This window comes from Zootoca vivipara, chromosome 13 (genome assembly GCF_965207765.1).
Source record: "Zootoca vivipara chromosome 13, rZooViv2.hap1.1, whole genome shotgun sequence".
Taxonomy (NCBI): domain Eukaryota; kingdom Metazoa; phylum Chordata; class Lepidosauria; order Squamata; family Lacertidae; genus Zootoca; species Zootoca vivipara.
The window spans coordinates 7,131,246-7,150,196 of NC_142596.1; the positions used below are offsets into that span (position 1 = coordinate 7,131,246).

Here is an 18,951-nt window from a genome sequence, read left to right on the forward strand (position 1 = left end):
CCATGTGAGGTAGGTTAGGCTGAGTGTTGACGACTGACCCAAGTTAAGATGTGAGCAAAAAACAACGGGTTTAAAATAAGAAATTGCACATGCTCAGAGCATTTTCTGGTTATTAAGGTTACCAAAATGTTGTCAGTTTGTGTTTTGAAACTGCACATGCTCAGAGAATATTTTTTGCACTCCATAAAAGCTTATGTAATAATACATTTGTTAAGTCTTTCAGATATGTGAAGACATATTTATTTAACACATTACTTTTGGGAGGGAGAGGGGGGTCTTATTTTGGGAACTACACTAGCCACCCCCCACCTTAATCCAGCCTTGAACCAACTTCAAAGGCAGCCTCCCATCTACGGTGCCGTAGTTCAACCTTCTTGTGAGGACAAACTAACAAATATTTAGAGCATAGCAAAAAAGCTATCCAAAAAGATAGAAAGCAATCAAACTCCTATTCCTCTGCACCAGAATTTCTTGGGCAATTTCACTTTGTGGGTGCCATTTTCCCCAATTGCCCGCTTCTGGATTTCTGGTCCTGACACACACTGTTGAGAGACGGGCAGCTCCAGATCTCAGAAGGGCCTCGTTTCACGTTATGCTTCGCCTTCCTCACGGAGCCACTGTGTGGCTTCCAGCACATGACCAGCAGATGCTTCCCTTCAGCTGCTTGCACAGCCCCCCGCCCTCAGGTGCCTCTCCTGAGCAGTTAATTTAGAAGCCAGCCATGTGTGTGAGCCACATGTGCCATTGGTTGCAAGGGATCTGCTATGGAATCCATGATTTCCCAGAGACAAATGATGCTTTCATTTTCACTCTGCCACAGCCCAACTTCTAAGGCAGAGCTTTCCAAACTCTGTGTTGCATTAGTGTGTCTGCTGCTGCTGGGTAGATGTGTTGTGTGAACGCTACCTGCGTTCCTTCCGGGGCTGGAAAGGGGTTAGCTTAACCTCCGGTTTGCTAGAAAAACTGAATTACTGTATTGCGAAATGATGTTTAAAAAGTGTGTCACCGACATGAAAAGCTTGGAAACCTCTGTTCCTTGTGTGTGTGTGTGTGTGTGTGTGTGTGTGTGTGTGTGTGTGTGTGTGTGTGATGGATGGATGTGCTAGGACAGGGATGACCAACAGGTCAATCGCGATTTACTGGTAGATCCCCGGGAGGGTTTGGAAGATTGCGGTCAATCGCTGGGTCCCTTTCCTTAGCGTTGGTAAAATAGAATCTGGCCCCACCCCCCTCGCCCCGCCCCCCATTGTTGTGTGATCTGCATAATGGAAGATGGAGAGTATTCAGTGAGGCTATTTGTTTCCCCAGCGATCTATTGGTGAGTGGCTGTACCCCCTTCTCCCTAAAAATGGGCAACAGCTTAGCCTTCAACTCCTCCCCAAAAAAGCTCAACAACTTTGACCTGAACCCCCCAAAAAGGTGATAGATCACTGCCAGTTTTTAATTCTGTAAGTAGATTGCAGTCTCTTGGGAGTTGGCCACCCTAGTAGCCACCTCCTTATCCGACTAAGTGCTTGCTATACAAATGTGGTCAGCCCTAGACCACTGGCACTGGAGGCACGGGGGGCAGAGAGAAGATGCTGGGTGGACCTCTTAGAGCTGGGTGGACGTCACACGTACCCAGGGGAGGTTCTTCAGCTGCTGGCCACCTGCAATCTCTTGCTTGACTTTCCTCCCAGAGCAGACATGGAGACAATTGAGAGAAGAGGAGGAGCACACTTTGCTCTCTCGGCAAAGCTCTACGGGCAGGATTAATCAAGATGACCACACAGGAGACAACTTCAGGAAGACTCTGACTTTCATAAAGGGTAGCCAGGAGAAACAGCACAGCATCCAACAGAAGGAGTTAAATACTTTGGTGAATACACCCCCCCCCCATTTCAAGGAAGCCAACCCGCCCCTTGAAGAAACAGGTTAAGCAGCCCCCTCTCCTACCATCTCCTCGTTGTCGATTGATGTCCGGATGACCATGGCTAGCGAGATCCCCGACTTCCGAGTGGCAAGGGTCTGTGGAAGGCAGAAGTACACAGAGGATTTAAAATTTACAGCATGTGATGGTCTAAGAGAAAATGATAAAAAATGATATATCGATGGTATCTAATACCGAGTAAATTGGCAAAAATGTATAAAGCTAAATCAGATAAGTGTTGGAAATGTAAAGAAGGTTCTTTTAATCATATGCGGTGGTCCTGTAGTAAGGTTAAAGCTTACTGGGAAATGATATACAATGAATTGAAAAAGATGTTTAAAATAACATTGGTAAAAGAGAAGCTTTCCTTTGGGAATTATAGGGACAGAACTATAGTGGCAAAAATGGAAAGACAAAGAAGTCCCAGCAAAAGAAGAATGGATACAAAAACTTATGGAATATGAAGAACTTTTTGTAAAAGAACGGAAATGGTTTATGGAATATTTACGAACAAACTGTAAACAGATAAGGACATTGGCAGGATTATTGTAATAACCTGCAGTTTTATAAGAATATATATTTAAAGCAGATGAATAAATGAGCAAATTAAGTTAATTTGGATATGTAGAAAATATTAAAAATAAATTTAAGGAGCTGCAGAAAGAGGGGGAAGGAAGTCGAGTTTTGAAATGTTAAAATGATTATAAAATTATTGAAATGTATAAAACTGAAAATCATTATGTGTGTGTGTGTGTGTACATAGTGAGTCACTGACATGGGCAACCATGGCTGGATGAAGCAGGAAGGTTTCTATTTGGGGAGTCTTATTCAGGGGGTTGGGGAGCAGGGTAAGCCTGAGTTAACGGACCTGCGCCCATTTTAACTGCTCAGAGTGTATTTCAGCTCACCCCCTCTGCCCTGCACTTCTCCTGCCCCACAATATCTCCTCCAATACTGTATAATCTCTAGGACCAAGATGGAAAAAACAAAAAACCTTTACTGAAGTATTAAGCCTTGTCAGTGGAATTTCAAGGCAAAACTGCGATGGTGCCAACTTGCTGAATTCAAATCATATACGACTTGCTTCTGGCTCCATTAAAACATCCAAATCCAGGAGCGATTGTGAGTGTTGAAAACAGCGGAATTCAAATGAAGGCTGCATCAAGAAGAAACTTTACCCTGCTGAAATATACTCGGAGTCGAGAGTGAATTTCATGCTCTTTATTCAGCTCATATTCATCAAGGAGAAGAAGAGAAGACGAATGGCTCTTTTCCCAAAACCATCTGCTTATATACATTATTTACACAATGGGCCTTGCGTGATTGGCTACTTCAGGGCTACACCTGTGGGCCAATTATATTGTGGATTGACTTCTGCCTGCAGCCTGATTGGCTGCTCCTACAGGCCAATCAGGTAGCAGATTCACTTCTGCCAGCCGCCTGATTGGCTGCTCCAGCAGGCCAATCAGGTTGCGGATTCACTTCCACCTGGAGTTGGATTGGGTAGCTCCCGCTGATTCTGAATCCTATTGTTCTAGGATTCAGCTCAGTACATAACACCCCTCCCCTCTAAGTTCCAGTCCTGCCCGGGAAGTTGCATTCGTAGTCCCCAAGGTCTGCTGGCCGCCTCCGTGTGCGTTGTGGCCTGGGGTGTTCCTTGGTCAGGGGTTCTGGTTCTGGCTCGTGTTCCGAGGCTGCTGGCTGTGCCGGGGCTGTCTGGTCTGGCGCCACTGAACCACTAGGTTGTGACTCTGGTTCCGGTGTCCTTCCAGCCTCGGGGCGCCCCTCTGTGCCTACTGCTTCTGCTTCCCCTGCCCACCCCTCTCGCTCTACAGGCCTCACTGCCCTGCTGTCCCCTTGGGACCCCTCTGTCCCGCTCTCCTCCCGGGTTCCTCCTGGGAATCGTCGCCGTAGCTGGTCGCAGTGGCGGCGCCAACATTGCCCCCCTTCTGTTAGTACCTCGTACGACACGGGACCGGTCACCTTGGTGACTGTGGCGGGTACCCATGCTGGGCCTGCCCCAAAATTCTTTGCATACACTGGGTCCTGGGCCACAAATGTCCGGGGGTTCCTGCCTTTCCCCACCACTACCTCATCCTGAGCTCTGTCGGGGTGAAGTCGGTCCAGTCTAGTTGCAAGGCGCCGGCCCATGAGTAGTTCAGCTGGGCTCCGGCCCGTCGTTGTGCTTGGGGTGCTGTGCTGTGCTAGAAGAAATGCGGCAAGGCGGTATTCCCAGTCCCCTTGTGTTATGCGGCGGAGGCTGTCCTTGGTGGTCCGCACCATGCGCTCCGCTTGGCCATTGGTGGCAGGGTGGAATGGTGCTGAGCGGATGTGGCGGATGGCGTTCTGCGCTGTGAAGGTCTGGAACTCCTCTGACGTGAATGCGGTTCCATTGTCCGAGACGAGGGTGTCAGGGAGCCCGTGGGTTGCAAACAGCTTACGTAGTACCCGGATGGCTGCCGCCGTAGAAGTGGACGGTACCAGTGCGACCTCCAGCCATTTGGTGTAGGAATCCACCACTATGAAGAATGTTTTTCCCTGGAAGGGGCCAGCGAAGTCCACGTGCAAGCGTGACCATGGATGTCGGGCGGACTCCCAGGGCTGGACTGGGGCCCTTGGGGGATCCAGGCGGGATTCTTGGCAGGTCTGGCAGTGTTGGACCCAGGCCTCTATCTCTCTGTCAATCCCCGGCCACCACACATAACTCCTGGCAAGGGCCTTCATCCTCACTACCCCTGGGTGTGTCTCGTGTAGGGCTGTGAGGACCCTTTTGCGGAGGGGCTGGGGAACAACAACCCTGCTTCCCCATAACAGGCACCCCTTGTGGGCCGACAGTTCATGTTTGCGGTTTGTGTAGCCAGCGAATTCTGGCCCGGGGCTGCTGCTGGGCCATCCTCGCCACACCCAGTCCAGGACCCGGGAGATGACCCTATCTTTTGTGGAATGGTGCGCAACTTCTTGTGCCTGAATGGGTCGGTCGGGAAGCAGCTCCAGGGTCATAACCTCTTGCACAGGCGCTGGGTCGGGGCCTGTTTCTGGTAGTGGTAGCCTGCTGAGTGCGTCTGCGTGGCCCATCGCCTTCCCAGGGCGGTGGATTAGTGCATACTGGTAGCCGGCAAGGAAAATTGACCACCTGAGGACACGTGGAGACAACACTTGGGGGGTCTGCTTCTCGGGGGCAAACAGGCCAAGCAACGGCTTGTGGTCAGTCACTATGGTAAAGGGCCGCCCGTACAAGAAATCATGGAATTTTTTTACACCCTTCACGATTGCCAAACCCTCCTTGTCAATCTGTGAGTAGTTTCGTTCGGCTGCAGCAAGCGTCTGGGAGAAGTATGCCACCGGCACCTCTCTTCCATCCGGGAGTTGGTGTCCCAGGACAGCGCCGATGCCATAGGGAGAGGCGTCGCATGCCAGCACCACTGGCAGCCTCTCGTCGAAGTGTGCCAAGACCGAGTTTGAGACGAGCAAGTCCTTGACTGCCTGGAATGCGGCCCTTTGTCGCTGGCCCCACACCCAAGGGGCCCTTTTATCTAGGAGTCTGTGTAGGGGCTCCGCTACCGCTGCCTTATGGGGAAGGAAGGCATGGTAAAAGTTCAATAGTCCCAAGAATGACTGAAGTTCGGGCTTGCTCTTGGGCGCTGGGGCCTCACAAATGGCCCGTACCTTGTCACCGGTTGGATGGACCCCTTCTGCGTCCACCTTAAATCCCAGAAAGTCCACCTGCGGCACTCCCAGTAAACACTTTTCCCGCTTCACCTTGAGGCCCGCCGTCTGGAAACGGTGCAGGACGGAGCGGAGGCGGTCCTCAAATTCCTCTGGTGTGGGCCCGGCGATCAGTACATCATCGAAGAAGGGGGTGACGCCAGGAATCCCTTTAAGGAGAGAGTCCATTAGATTCTGGAATATGCCTGGTGCCACGCTAACGCCAAATTGCAGCCGCTTTACTCTGAATGCCCCTCTGTGCGTCACAATCGTCTGAGCCTCTGCTGTGGCTTCGTCCACAGGCAACTGTTGATACGCTTGGGCCAAGTCCAGTTTGCCAAAGATTTTTGACCCAGCCAGGGTGGCGAGGACATGGCTGACCACTGGCACTGGGTATGCATGGGCCGTGAGAGCCTTGTTTATGGTGCATTTGTAGTCTGCACAGATGCGGACCGAACCGTTAGGCTTGACGGGTGTGACAATTGGAGTTTCCCAGGGGGCGTTGGGCACCGGCTCCAGCACTCCTTGCTCCACGAGCCGGTCCAATTCCTCGTCTATGCGGGGTTTCAGGGCGAACGGGACCCGGCGGGCCTTGTGCCTGATGGGTCGTACAGCGGGGTCTAGCTGTAGGGCAATGGGGGGTCCTGTATATCGTCCCAATGCCCCATCGAAAACCCCTGGAAACTCTTTGCATATGGCGTCCACGTCCACTTGTAAGCTAGTGCGGTTCACCCCGGTAACGGCTAGCCCCAGAGGTCCAAACCATGCCAGTCCCAGTAAGCTAACGTAGGGGCCCTTAACTACCAGCAAGTCCAATTGTTGCTTTCGCCCTCGATATTGCACCCTGAAGGTCCCCACCCCCATTGTAGGGACCTTACGTTTCTGGAAGTCCCGGAGGGTGAATGGGGCCGGCCTTAGTTTGGGACCCCCATTAGGGCACAGTTCCCTTAATGTTCGGGCCGAGATTATGGATAGAGTTGAACCCGTGTCCAGCTCCATGCGGCATGGGGCTCCCTCTATCTGTACCTCTATATAAATTTTCTCTGTGCTGGGATGGGGCAACTGGAATACCTGGTAGTCCGTGATCTCCGTCGAGTTGCCTTGGTGCATGGTGCCGTGTGACCTGGGGCTCCTGGGTCGGTCATCTGATGCTTGTCGACGGGTGAGTCGAGCCCGACACACCCGGGCGATGTGTCCCAATTTTCTGCACTGCCTGCACTCTGCGTTGCGGAAACGACAGGTCCTCCTCTCGTGGTTCTCCCCGCAGCTTGCACAGTTCCCTCCTTCTCGTCGAGGCTGCTGTGGTGTGTGTGCTGCTTGAGTGCGCCGCTGTACTCGGTGTACTTCCTCCCTGTCAGATTCGGATTCGTCGGTGAGGTCTTCGTGGTAGACCCTCGGTTGGGATGGCGGGGCCGGTCGTGCCTCTTGCGTTGACCTCTTGGCGGCTTCGGTTGCCAGGGCTTCCTCCAGAGCAATCTGGAACGTGAGGTCTTTTTTGGCGTAGAGGCGTCGTTGCAACATCTCGTCCCTCAGGCCACCGACGAGGAGGTCACGAAGCATGTTCTCCAACTCTGAGAAGTTGCATAACCGGGCGGCTTGGCGGAGGGAGGTCACAAACCCAGTTATGGTTTCCCCCGGGGCTTGCCGCTTTGCGTAGAAGGCATTTCGGCAAGCTACCACCGAGGGCTGTGGTGAAAAGTGCTCCTTCAGCCGTTCCATTATTGTTTTGTAAGAGACGGTAGCGACATCTCTAGGTGCAAGGAGAGCCCGGGCGATTTCAAACGTCTCCTCTCCACAGACGCTGAAGAATGTCGCCCTCTTCATGGCATCGTTGGTGACTTCTTTCGCTTGCAGGAGGAAGTTGAAACGGGCGGCGTACCCTTCCCAGTCTCCTGATGCTGGTTTGAATGGCAAGAAGCTGCTGTCGGTTGCCATTCTGGGTTCCTTGGGTCCTGGAGCTGAAGCCTGGATGCACGGTGCGATGCAGCGGTGCAGCAGGTGGCGGTGCTGCGGTGCAGTGCGTGGTGGCGGTCAGCTCAGCAGGATCCCACCTTCGTCGCCAGTGAAATATACTCGGAGTCGAGAGTGAATTTCATGCTCTTTATCCAGCTCATATTCATCAAGGAGAAGAAGAGAAGACGAATGGCTCTTTTCCCAAAACCATCTGCTTATATACATTATTTACACAATGGGCCTTGCGTGATTGGCTACTTCAGGGCTACACCTGTGGGCCAATTATATTGTGGATTGACTTCTGCCTGCAGCCTGATTGGCTGCTCCTACAGGCCAATCAGGTAGCAGATTCACTTCTGCCAGCCGCCTGATTGGCTGCTCCAGCAGGCCAATCAGGTTGCGGATTCACTTCCACCTGGAGTTGGATTGGGTAGCTCCCGCTGATTCTGAATCCTATTGTTCTAGGATTCAGCTCAGTACATAACACCTGCCAAGCACAGAGTTAGGCAGGTAATAATCCCACCACCCGCTGCTCCTAGGCTTCCTGGCCACTTACAGGGTCTACAGGTTGTCCTGGGAGAGACGCAATCTGTCTGCCAGTTCCCTTGCAGAAACTCTCTTACAAAAAGGAGAGGATCTGGGCCAGAGGAAGGGTCTCCAACAGAGCCACTGGGGTGCCTTGAACACACCCTGGTCTTGCTAGTCTGCCCTGCTGCCTTGTTCCCAAGGCGAACAACAGGCAGGCGGATCCACTTGCAAAGCCCCTCTCAGTCCTGGGAATTTGCCTGCTCCAAGTTCAGCTCAACAGCTTAAAATCCCAGCATCGTGGGATTTACAGATCTGGTTGTGAGCTGACTTAAGGCTACCTTAGAGCTGTGCAACATGTCCTCAACCACGTTTGGCTCTTGGAAACTCAATTCTCTTCACACCTGGCAACGCAGAAGAGACAGGGAACCTGTGCTGACCTACTGCAAGAACGACGGGAAACAAGTCAATCGAATTCAAGCCGTATTTCAGAGGATTGTGAATGTTCTTCATAATCACAAATCACAATTGAAAAGGGCCGTTTCACAGCATGAAGCATTTTGTATCAACCATTTTCATGTGCACTAAAGGTAAAAATGGTCCAAGGCAGAAAGCTGTTATTAGCCTCAGATCCACGTGATTATTTACTCCAATCCTGTATTATTAATGCCACATTGAGGGTGGTGTCATCCTGCTCAGAGTCGCTCTTGCCATAAGCAGGACCGTCGGGGGGGACTTGGATACCAACAGCCTGGCTCTGGCTTAAGTGAGTCGTGGGCAGCAGAAGCCCTTGCACTGGAGGCCGAGAGTTTGGATGACGGTGAACTAATGGCATCGCTTTAATACTGCTCACCGTTTAAATTGCCTATATTTTAATAAAGCCTCTCAGTGTCTCTCTCTTCTTCCATCTGCCCAATTTTCAATGTCTCCCTTGACAATAGTTAAACTTGCAGAGGTGTATAATATGATTAACGCCCTGAAACTAATTATGATGTAAGAAAGAACCGTTGGCACGGTCGTATTTGGTTTGGTTCATTATCAGTGTGTGACGGTTAACAAATGAACCTCACAAGTTTCTGTTTGCAAACTCTCAGCAATTTGGTGGGATCATGACGCTAATTCACAATTAATTTCCTCGGCTAACCATTAATAATGAAATAACTCTGTTTGCTTGTCAGCTTCCATCTCTCTCTTTTATTCCAATCAACGCAGCACGCTCATGTACAGAAATTACGCAGATTAGCTTTTCCGCAACAAAGGGAGAGATAGTGAGCAGGCGATGATGATTCAGTCCCCAAAACAAAGGCTTACTAACGGCCCCATTTCAGTCCTCAAAGCACCACTCCTGGAATGCTGGGGGGGAGGTCACTTTTGAGAGATGACACAAGGATGGATTCTGCTTAGGGACCCTGTGGAGAAGGGGGTGGGTCGGACTGTGTCTGAGCATCCAAGGGAGCTTTAGACTTCTGTTTGTTGCCCCCCACCTGCAATGCCACATGGTAACTCCTTTTTGAAGCTGAGGGGAGCTGCAAAAGCTGTTTGTGATAGGGGATGGAGCTGGGGAGAGGTCTGCCCAAAGTTCATAATCTCTTGGCTTGAAATATGCATCTTGGTGATTCATAATGCTCGCCTTCAAACTGAGGGGGCTCACTGAGGTCCCAGAGTGTTTCCCTTGCTTAGATTTCGAGCTGAGTTAGAAAACCCCTAACCCAATACAGAGGTTGCCTTCAGATGTCTTCTAAAAATCTGGTAGCCGTTTTTCTCTTTGACATCTGATGGGAGGGCGTTCCACAGGGCGGGAACCACCACCGAGAAGGCCCTCTGCCTGGTTCCCTGCAACTTGGCTTCTTGCAATGAGGGAACCACCAGAAGGCCCTCGGAGCTGGACCTCAGTGTCCCGGCTGGACAATGGGGGTGGAGATGCTCCTTCAGGTATACTGGACCGAGGCCATTTAGGGCTTTAAAGGCCATCACCAACACTTTGTATTGTGCTCGGAAACATACTGGGAGCCAATGAAGGTCTTTCAGGACTGGTGTTAAATGGTCTCGGTGACCATGTGGGATAAATGCATAGGTGCAGACGAGGAGGGTTTTGTTTGGGGGGGATTACAAAAATCCCATTGAACCCTACCATGACCATCTCTCTCTGTGAGTGGGGGTGCTGTGGGTGTTGTGGTTAGGCTGCAACTCAAGGAAGCTTATTTAGATGTCACCCAGGCTCACAGCACCTCCTCTGGTGCTCTGGAAAGTACAACCGAACCACCCATAAATTCAAAAGGTGAAAGGTTAGTCAGAGAAATCTTTTCACCCTCCAATTATTAACAATTATATAAAATCAGCAACCACGAAACAGCCACACATTTCCCTTCAGAGAGATGTTCGTGACGTTCTCGCTGTGCAGATGGCAGGCCCCTCAAAGGATTCCACCCGAAGAAAGTGGAGGATGGGGAGAGAGCTGGGAGAGGGCTCCATGTTGCCAGAAAGGGTCTCTTAAAAAAATGGGGCACCAGAACCACCTCCTGTGGGACGCAGGTGGCAGAAGCCAGTTTGGGGGGTTGCTACGTCTCGTGCCCTCAGATCGCGACGCAGGCCAGGCTCCTCAGGTACCAGCCCTCAAGCGCTCCACAACCCTCCTGCCACACAAGGGCAGGCCCTCTCCCCTCCCTCAGCTGCCTGCCTGCCTCCTTATGGCTTCATGAAGTGTCTCCACAGGAGCGCCACTACAGCCTGCTTAGCCAGAAAAATACTTTGTGGGCCTTGAGCAGGAGAGGTGGCAGGGGGATCCCCCCCCCCCGTGCTCAGGGGCCAGCAGAGAGAACAGGCTACTTCTCTTGGGGAGGGAAGAGCAGCGGGTGGGGGTGGGGGTGTGAAGCTCTATTTTAAGACAGAGGACCCAGCAAGGCACCTTCGCTCCACTCAAGCCTCCTTGCTAATCTCCTCCAGATTGCCTTTAACAAGGAGGAGGCGGAGGAATGTACATAATTATGTTTTTTATAAAATATGCATCAAGCTCATATGGAAGAAATTGAGTAGCACACCTTTATCAATAATTGAGACTCAAGAGAATCATCATCTGTTGGGGGCTGAGCAGAGGGTGAATGGAGCCCACTGTGCCAGTCAAGCCCTTGGCACCAGAGCAACCTCCCCCCCCCCCACCGGAGCCAAGCAGGGCTGCTTATCCTGAGTGGGGTTTTCTTATGTGTAAAGAGGCATGAAGGCATCTCATCAAGGGCGTGTCAGGCCAGTGCCGTCACGGCAACGGACTTTGGCTGGGGGAGCAAACCAGAGAAAGGGTGGAAAGAGAACCTGTAGCAAGAGCCGGTGACAATGGCGACCCTTTCACAGACGCCAGCCATTCTACAACAGAGGCCATCGAAAGGGGCCTTTCCTCATTCCATTTAATTAGAAGCAGCATTCCGTACCAATGTGGGCACCCAGCAGGAAGGGCATGGATCCAGGACACCTGCTCCCTTGGGAACCAATTGCCCCTCCTCGCCACTCCCCACAATGCAGGAAGGAGGGCAGAGGCAGAGTCCAAATGCTCAGTGACTGCATGTGTTGCAGCTCCTTTTTCTGGGGGGGGGTAGGATATTTCTCTGCATCTTGCAAAGTACTACTTAGCAAGTGTGTAATCCACACTTATTTTTTGTCCCACTCTTTCCAGGCACAGATCTGCGCTTAAAAGCTCCATGTCCGAGCATTGCGGGAGCGGGGGGTGGGGGGTGGGGTGTTGCTCCAGAGCTTTCCCCGTGAAAACCTGCTCTTTAGCACTCAATCGGAGCAAATGTCGATTTGACTTTTCTGCAGATTGCCATTTACCCTGATTGAGCTTTAAAGAGTGGGTTTTTGTGAGGGGCAGCTCCAGAGCAAAAGCAAGGGTGCGCAGGCATGGATCTGTAAAGTGTGGAGTGTGCCTGGAAAGAGCAGAGAATAACAACAACAACAACAACAACAACAACAATATATTATTTATAGCCCGCCCATCTGGCTGGGTTCCCCCAGCCACAACAACAACAACAACAACAACAATAATATATTATTTATAGCCCGCCCATCTGGCTGGGTTCCCCCAGCCACTCTGGGCGGCTTCCAACAAAACATTAAAATACAGAAATCCATCAAACATTAAAAGCTTCCCTAAACAGGGCTGCCTTAAGATGCCTTCTAAAGGTCTGGTAGTTGTTTTTCTCTTTGACCTCTGGTGGGAGGGCATTCCACAGGGTGGGTGCCACTACCGAGAAGGCCCTCTGCCTGGTTCCCTGTAATTTGGCTTCTCATAGCGAGGGATCCGCCAGAAGGCCCTCGGCACTGGACCTCAGTGTCCGGGTAGAACAATGGGGGTGGAGACGCTCCTTCAGGTATACTGGATGAAGGCATCTTCATCCACAAAAGTGTGGATAAGCCTTGTGTCACCCAACCAGCAGCATTTGAGCCCCACTTTGGGCAAAAATTCCTGTGTGTTGCAGGGGCTAGATAACTCCCGGGGTCCCTTCCAACTCTATGATTCTATGATTCATGCACAGATACAGCCTTGAAGAAACATGTCTAGGAAGCCCTGCTGAAATCAGCAGTACTTACTCCCAAGTAAGAGGGCAGAGGATTGCAGCCTCAGGCCGCCCTCTGAACAGAACAGGCGTGGCAGCAGACTGCACTGCCAGCCCCAGGATCTACCACCCAGTCAAGTCATTTCAGGGCTCCGACATCCATCATCTCTTTCTGAAATAGGTCTCAAAACTCTTTTGCAAACCCATTTAGCACTAAAGTGCCGCTTATGATGAGGCAATTCTCTTCTGCAGCAGATAGCTGCCCTGGAACACAAAAGATTAATTATGACATTTCAAAACATTCATCAACAGAGAAGCACTTACCATGGCCTGGGAAATCCAGCGTTGATGAGGAAGAAATTAGAGAAAACATTAATAGTCAGTTGTTATTGGGAAGAGGCAAAGCAACACTTACTAAGCTGATTGGTATCTAAGCAGCAGAGAAACCACATTAACTGCTGGCATTATTTCTCCATTTCAGAAACATCCATACAGGCAATTGGATGGATCCATATAAGAAGAGACTCGGGAGAGAAGGAACACGGCGGCCCCATGGTTCACTTCTCCCTCTCATGAGCACAACTGCAACTCAGTTAGTGCAAAGCACAGCTGTACAGTGGTACATTGGTTCCCAAATGGCTTACTTGTCAAACAAATCGGCTTCTGAACGCTGCAAACCCAGAAGTAAGTGTTCCAGTTTGCAAACATTTTTTTGAAGCCAAACGTCCAACACGCCTTCCGTGGCTTCCATGGCTTCTGCTTGAGTGCAGTAACCTCCTGCAGCCAATTGGAAGCCACACCTTGGTTTCCGAACAGTTTCAGGAGCATAGCTGCCAAGTACCCCGTTTTCTCCGGGAAAACCCCGATTTTACTTACCTTTTCCTGGTGGTCCCCCGTATCACTTCATCTCCCGTTTTTCTCCGTTATTTTCTCCTGCCGGAAGTGCATAGACGCGACTTCCGGTGGTGTCCATTTTTGGTGCCCATAGATGGGCGGAGCGACACCGGAAGTTGTGTCGACGCACTTCCTGACATGCGTACAAGCGACTTTCGAAGCCGGCGGCGGCCATTTTTTGTGCCCATAGAAGGGCAAAGTGACACCAGATGTTACGTCGATGCAACTTCCGGTGTCACACGGCTGCCGGTCCCAGATTCTGCAGTCCGGGACTTGGAAGGTAAGTTCAGGAGTCAAATGGACTCCTGGAATGGATTAAGTTCGAGAACCAAGGTACCACTGTATTGAGAAAGTGGCAAATGCTAGCAAACATCTGATTGCAAAGGAATGATAATATTGTTTTCTTTGGAATATCTTTGGGGGACTCTCAGCTACTCCGTAACCTCATTCACTGGAAATGTGGACTCCAGATTTCTCCCAGAACTGAATATAGCTTCCACAGCTAATACAGAGAAGTGCAAAACACACACATCCATGTGAAAAAGTCTGCATCCATGTAGCACTCTTATTAGAAATGGGAAGGAGACCGTTTCTCACATGTTGCCATAGATCACTCCCACTAGATCACTAATTGTTGGTAATGATGACTCCACAGGTTATGTTGTTCTAAGCTTTGCTGGACCCTACGCCAGGGTGAAGTCAGCCCCCTCCTCAGGGGCTTGTTCACAGCTTAATTCCAAAGTGAAGGAGGGAACAGCACAGCCCTTGTGACCAGGAAAAGCAGGTGCCGGTCACTGCTTGGAGGGGCACATGCTCAGCACAATGCCAGGAACTTACCACATCTCTGACGATGGGGAACGTCTTCTTTCGGCGCAGGTCTGGCATGCTGTCAATTCCATACAGCGCGCTGTTGGGGCTGAAGAAGAGAGAAAATATGGGCTAATATGGAGGGAAACATCACAAGTGTTCTTCATTGGTTTTTAAAGAAACATTCTTTCACAGAATCACACAGTCTATAAGACCCATTAAAAACAGCCCTGGAATGTATGAGGTTTGTGAAAAAGGGATGCGAATGACAACAAAGATCACATTGGCCCTCTGAGCTACAGCATCACATTGGAAGCTCATGCACAGCCTCTAATGCAGGGGTCAGCAAAGCTTTTCAGCAGGGGGCCGGTCCACTGTCCCTCAGACCTTGTGGGGGGCCGGACTATTTTTGGGAGGGGAGGGAATCCCCCAACTCCCCCCTCCCTTCTCCACAGCACTAGGCGAGCCCCAGTGTCTGCTTACCAGTGCCTTGCAAGCAGCAGGGGCTGGCGGCGGCGAGATGAAGAGCGAAGCAAAAGGGCTGGCTCCAGAGAGGGGCTGCTTAAAATGGTGCCCAGCCAACCACTGCTCAACAAAGCCCAGTCCCCTTCCTCCTTTAGGCAGGGTGGGGAGAAGCCAGGAGGAGGGAGGGAGGGAGGAGGTGTGTATGAGGGAGAGGGGAAATGGTGCAGCCCAAATGATCAGAATCCCCACACCGATCCACATGGACAGTGCGGATCCAGAAGGCAATTGGGCCGGATCCAGTCCCTAGGCCTTAGTTTGCCAACCCATGCTCTAATCCAGTGTTTCTCAACCACTGTTCCGCGGCACACTAGTGTGCCGCGAGATGTTGCCTGGTGTGCCGTGGGAGAATTACTTTATATATAGTCAATATAGGCACAGAGTTATTTTTTTTTAACATTTTCTAATGGTGGTGTGCCTCGTGATTTTTTTCATGAAACAAGTGTGCCTTTGCCCAAAAAAGGTTGAGAAACACTGCTCTAATCTACCATCTATCTATCTATCTATCTATCTATCTATCTATCTATCTATCTATCTATCTATCTATCATCTCTGACGTCCTGCTGCTGAGCCAGTGACACTCTTTCCGTAATACGACACTTTGTACTTCACTGCACCAAATTCGAGCTTGGAGGCAGGATGGATGTGCACTTGGCATCCAGTGGGGGGAATGACACTGGGGACACCTGATGTAAAATAAAAGAATATAGGGTGCCAAAGTCTTGGTCAGTAAGCTGAGCTAAATACATTTAAAAACAGTTTTAAAGGTGGGGGAGGAAGGAAACATCCAACTTTATTTGGACTAACTCATGACAGAGGTGTGTAAGGGCTTCTCCACGCTTCCCCTTCCTCCGTGCTTTCCAGGCACATTCCTCACTTTAAAGCTCCATATCCAAGCGCTCTTCTTGTTACTCCAGAGCTTTCCCTGTGAAAACCTGCTCTTTAAATCTGCATTGGAGCAAACTGCAATCTGCTGAAAACCCGAATTGCTGTTGTGCTTCAGCTTTCAAGAATGGATTTTTGCGGGGAAAACTCCAGTGCAAAAAGAAGAGAGCTCGGAAACAGGGTTTTAAAGCACGGACCTGTCCCTGGAAAAAAGCGGGGCAAAAGGTAAGTGCGAATAAGGCCTAAGATTATGCATGGTGCCACACAGAATTATGGAGTTGGAAGGGACCACAAGGATCATCTAGTCCAACCCCCTGCAATGCAGGAATCTTTTGCCCAACCACAATCCTGAGATGAAGAGTCTCATGCTCTACCGACTGAGCTGCTTGGAGAACGGGATGGGGGAGGCGTTATTCTCCCTCTCTCATGATAACTAGGACCCAACCAGGTTTTCCAATGAAGCTGCATATTGAAAGATTCAGGACAAAAGGAAGGATTCCTCCACATAGTTAAACTATGAAACTTGCTCCCCCAAGATGTCACGATGACCACCAACTTGGGAGGCTCAGCTCCTGCTGGTGGGCTTCCCATAACGGGCATCTGGTTGGGCACAGGATGCTAGGCTAGATGGGTCTCCTCTGGCCTGATCCAGATTCAGGGCTCTTTGGATGCTGCACCAGTTTGATCTGTTCATTTTTTGGTCAGGCTTTGGTTGGGTGTTGAACGCAACAGTAAAACAATGGCTGGCTGGCGGGGGAGCAGGAGGCACTCTGGCCAGGTCTGCTAGCAGTGGCGGAGGTGGCGCTAACTGTCCTGTGGCCGGCCAAATCTTGCCAGGGAGCAGTAGCAGCAGGTCTTCCTGGCTCTTCTGCTTCAGCTGAGAATCTGCTGCCAAGTGAGCCACCAAATGAAATAATTTCAAACCTACCCTTGCAGGAGCAAACAAAGGCTAGCTCCCTTCTATCCAACTCAAGCACAGGAAAAGCAATGGAAAGAAATGCAAATAGGAAGATGAAGGAAGTGCAAATCCCCCACCACAATAGGGCAAGCTCCAAGCTCCAAAGCTGGTCAAATCAAAAGCATCCTTTCCCCCACTGGCCCTCTGCTTCCCCCACTGGCTGTGCAGTCTTCATTTCCCTGACAAATATGCAACTTTATCAGCAACTCCTCTTCCGCAGCGCCCAGAATAGAGAACTGAGCTGTGCTCCCTCCCCAGAGAATGACTATCCATTCTGCAGTTTCCTAAGGGAGGGACACAGTCAGTGGGGAAGATGGCGCAAAGATGCCTTGATGCCTTGCCAAAACTGAGCTATGTTAAAAGTCCACTAACATGTGATAAATTATTATTATTCCCTTACTGCTGTAAGCAAGCTGTTTTTTAAACAGTTCTCGTACAAGTATAATAGCAACAGCATACGTTTGTCCCTACACCAGACAGACATCATTAGTGAGAAGAGGCGCCCTGGACAAACACCTGCCCATTGCCTCACAAAGCTATTGAACCTGGAGGAATTTGTCTCTTGTTTCCCATTGCTATTTCAGTCTAGGTTGGCGTCTGGATTTCGGAGGCTGCCAGGCAACAGAGACCATCAAGAGGCCCATGAGCAGAACACTTCAAGGGGTCTCTCTCTCTCACACAAGCCACACCTCATGTCAAAGTCTGCTTCAAAAAACTTTGTTAAAAGAATTCTATGGTGTCATTAATAAAATGCACGTTCATGAGGGCACAAAGTAAACACACATACGTAAGTGCATAAACCACATGTCTGAAATAGTACAGAGAGCAATGCAGCAGCCATGTTTGGCCTCTAGTGAATTTCAGGGACCCCCTCAAGTCACATAGCAGGAAATTCCTGATAGGTTGCCCCTCTGTGACAAGTATCCATCAAACAGCAAAGCTGACCTGTCAAAAGAGCAGATATCTATGTGTGAATGTAACAGGTCCTTGACAATGGATTCTGGAGCCAAGGTATTCACCATTTCAAAAGGATGTCTCTAATGGGCCAGGAAGGGCAATTATCAGGCATCTTGATTGACAGATTTGTAAATAGGTTGGAGAGACATGAACTCTGAGCATGATCTGATTTGCATGTACAACTCATTCTGTGATGTATCTACCATATGACATTTCTGGGGTGGTCTATCCCAAGGGTTTAGAAAGCCTTGCAGGGAGATGGTTACAACAGACCAATGAAGATCAACAGTTTGCCTTGCCTCCTTGGTAGCCTCCAATTGAGTCTCTGACCAACAGCAGACCTCAAGGGACCCAGAGTCCCTTGATGGGCTGTAAAAGCCAACCTCAACCTTCTTACAACAACTTCAACTTTGTCTCCTGAAATGCCAGGCATGATGCCATTCAAGAATTAGGGTTAACCCTGCCATGGCACAAGGATGCTGCTGGCATATCTGCACCACCCTGTAATGATGGCTGATAATATCCCCTATAAGAGAACTAGCACCAAGGGAGGGAGAAAGGATCCTGTGAAGAAGGCCAGATCTTGGAATGGCCACCACTTCTTATAGTGCCACTACTCCCAGGAAGTCTCATGAAACTGCCAGCGCTCTCCTGGGGTCTCCATGAGACCTGACGTCAGCCAGACAATACATAAAGCCATGTAGCCAATCAGATCTGGTTATGGGATGGTGCTGACATGCCACTTTAGAATGAGAACAATGCCTCCTCAGTGCAAAAGGGCAAACATCATCACCTTGTTTGGCAGCCCCTCCACCCCAAAACTGTTTGGCGCAGGGCCCGAATTTTTCATGAAACTCCCTCTCCCTCCCCTGAGTTTTGGCTCAATCCTGCAACAACAACAACAACAACAACAAAAAGCAAAACAGACAAACAAATGCCACCCATCAAGATTTCCACCTAAATCATAATTCAGATTATATCAGGCGGAGTAATTTTAATGTTAGTGCAGAAGTGGAAGAAACACTAAGCCCTGCAAAAGACGGCAGGATGGAATTATGCAGAAGAGCCTATATTAAAATGCCATGACAGAGACCACTTAACTGTCTTTCCAAAGGGGATTAAAGAAGCTTTAATAGCAAGCAAAAATATCAGTCCAATTCCTCTGCAGCGGAGCAGTCATTATCGCCTCACATCATGTAGGCTCCACCGAGGGGATGGGCCAGATGGATCCGGGAGAGAGAAGCCAGCGGGCGCTCAGAGCCAGAGGGCTGCTCATGCCATAGGAAAATGCG

The 18,951-nt window shown here is 50.2% G+C and overlaps 1 protein-coding gene across 1 annotated transcript in view; it reads right to left on the reverse strand.

The window, feature by feature from the left end:
- UNC13C (unc-13 homolog C) overlaps nucleotides 1-18,951 on the reverse strand; it is a 137,487-nt gene that overhangs the window by 83,938 nt on the left and 34,598 nt on the right. Inside the window, exons 5-7 of the mRNA XM_060282475.2 lie at nucleotides 14,368-14,446; nucleotides 12,961-12,966; nucleotides 1,936-2,007 (exon numbers count right to left, since the gene is read on the reverse strand). Coding sequence (XP_060138458.2) covers nucleotides 1,936-2,007; nucleotides 12,961-12,966; nucleotides 14,368-14,446 — 157 coding nt within the window. The remainder of the gene's footprint in view (nucleotides 1-1,935; nucleotides 2,008-12,960; nucleotides 12,967-14,367; nucleotides 14,447-18,951) is intronic.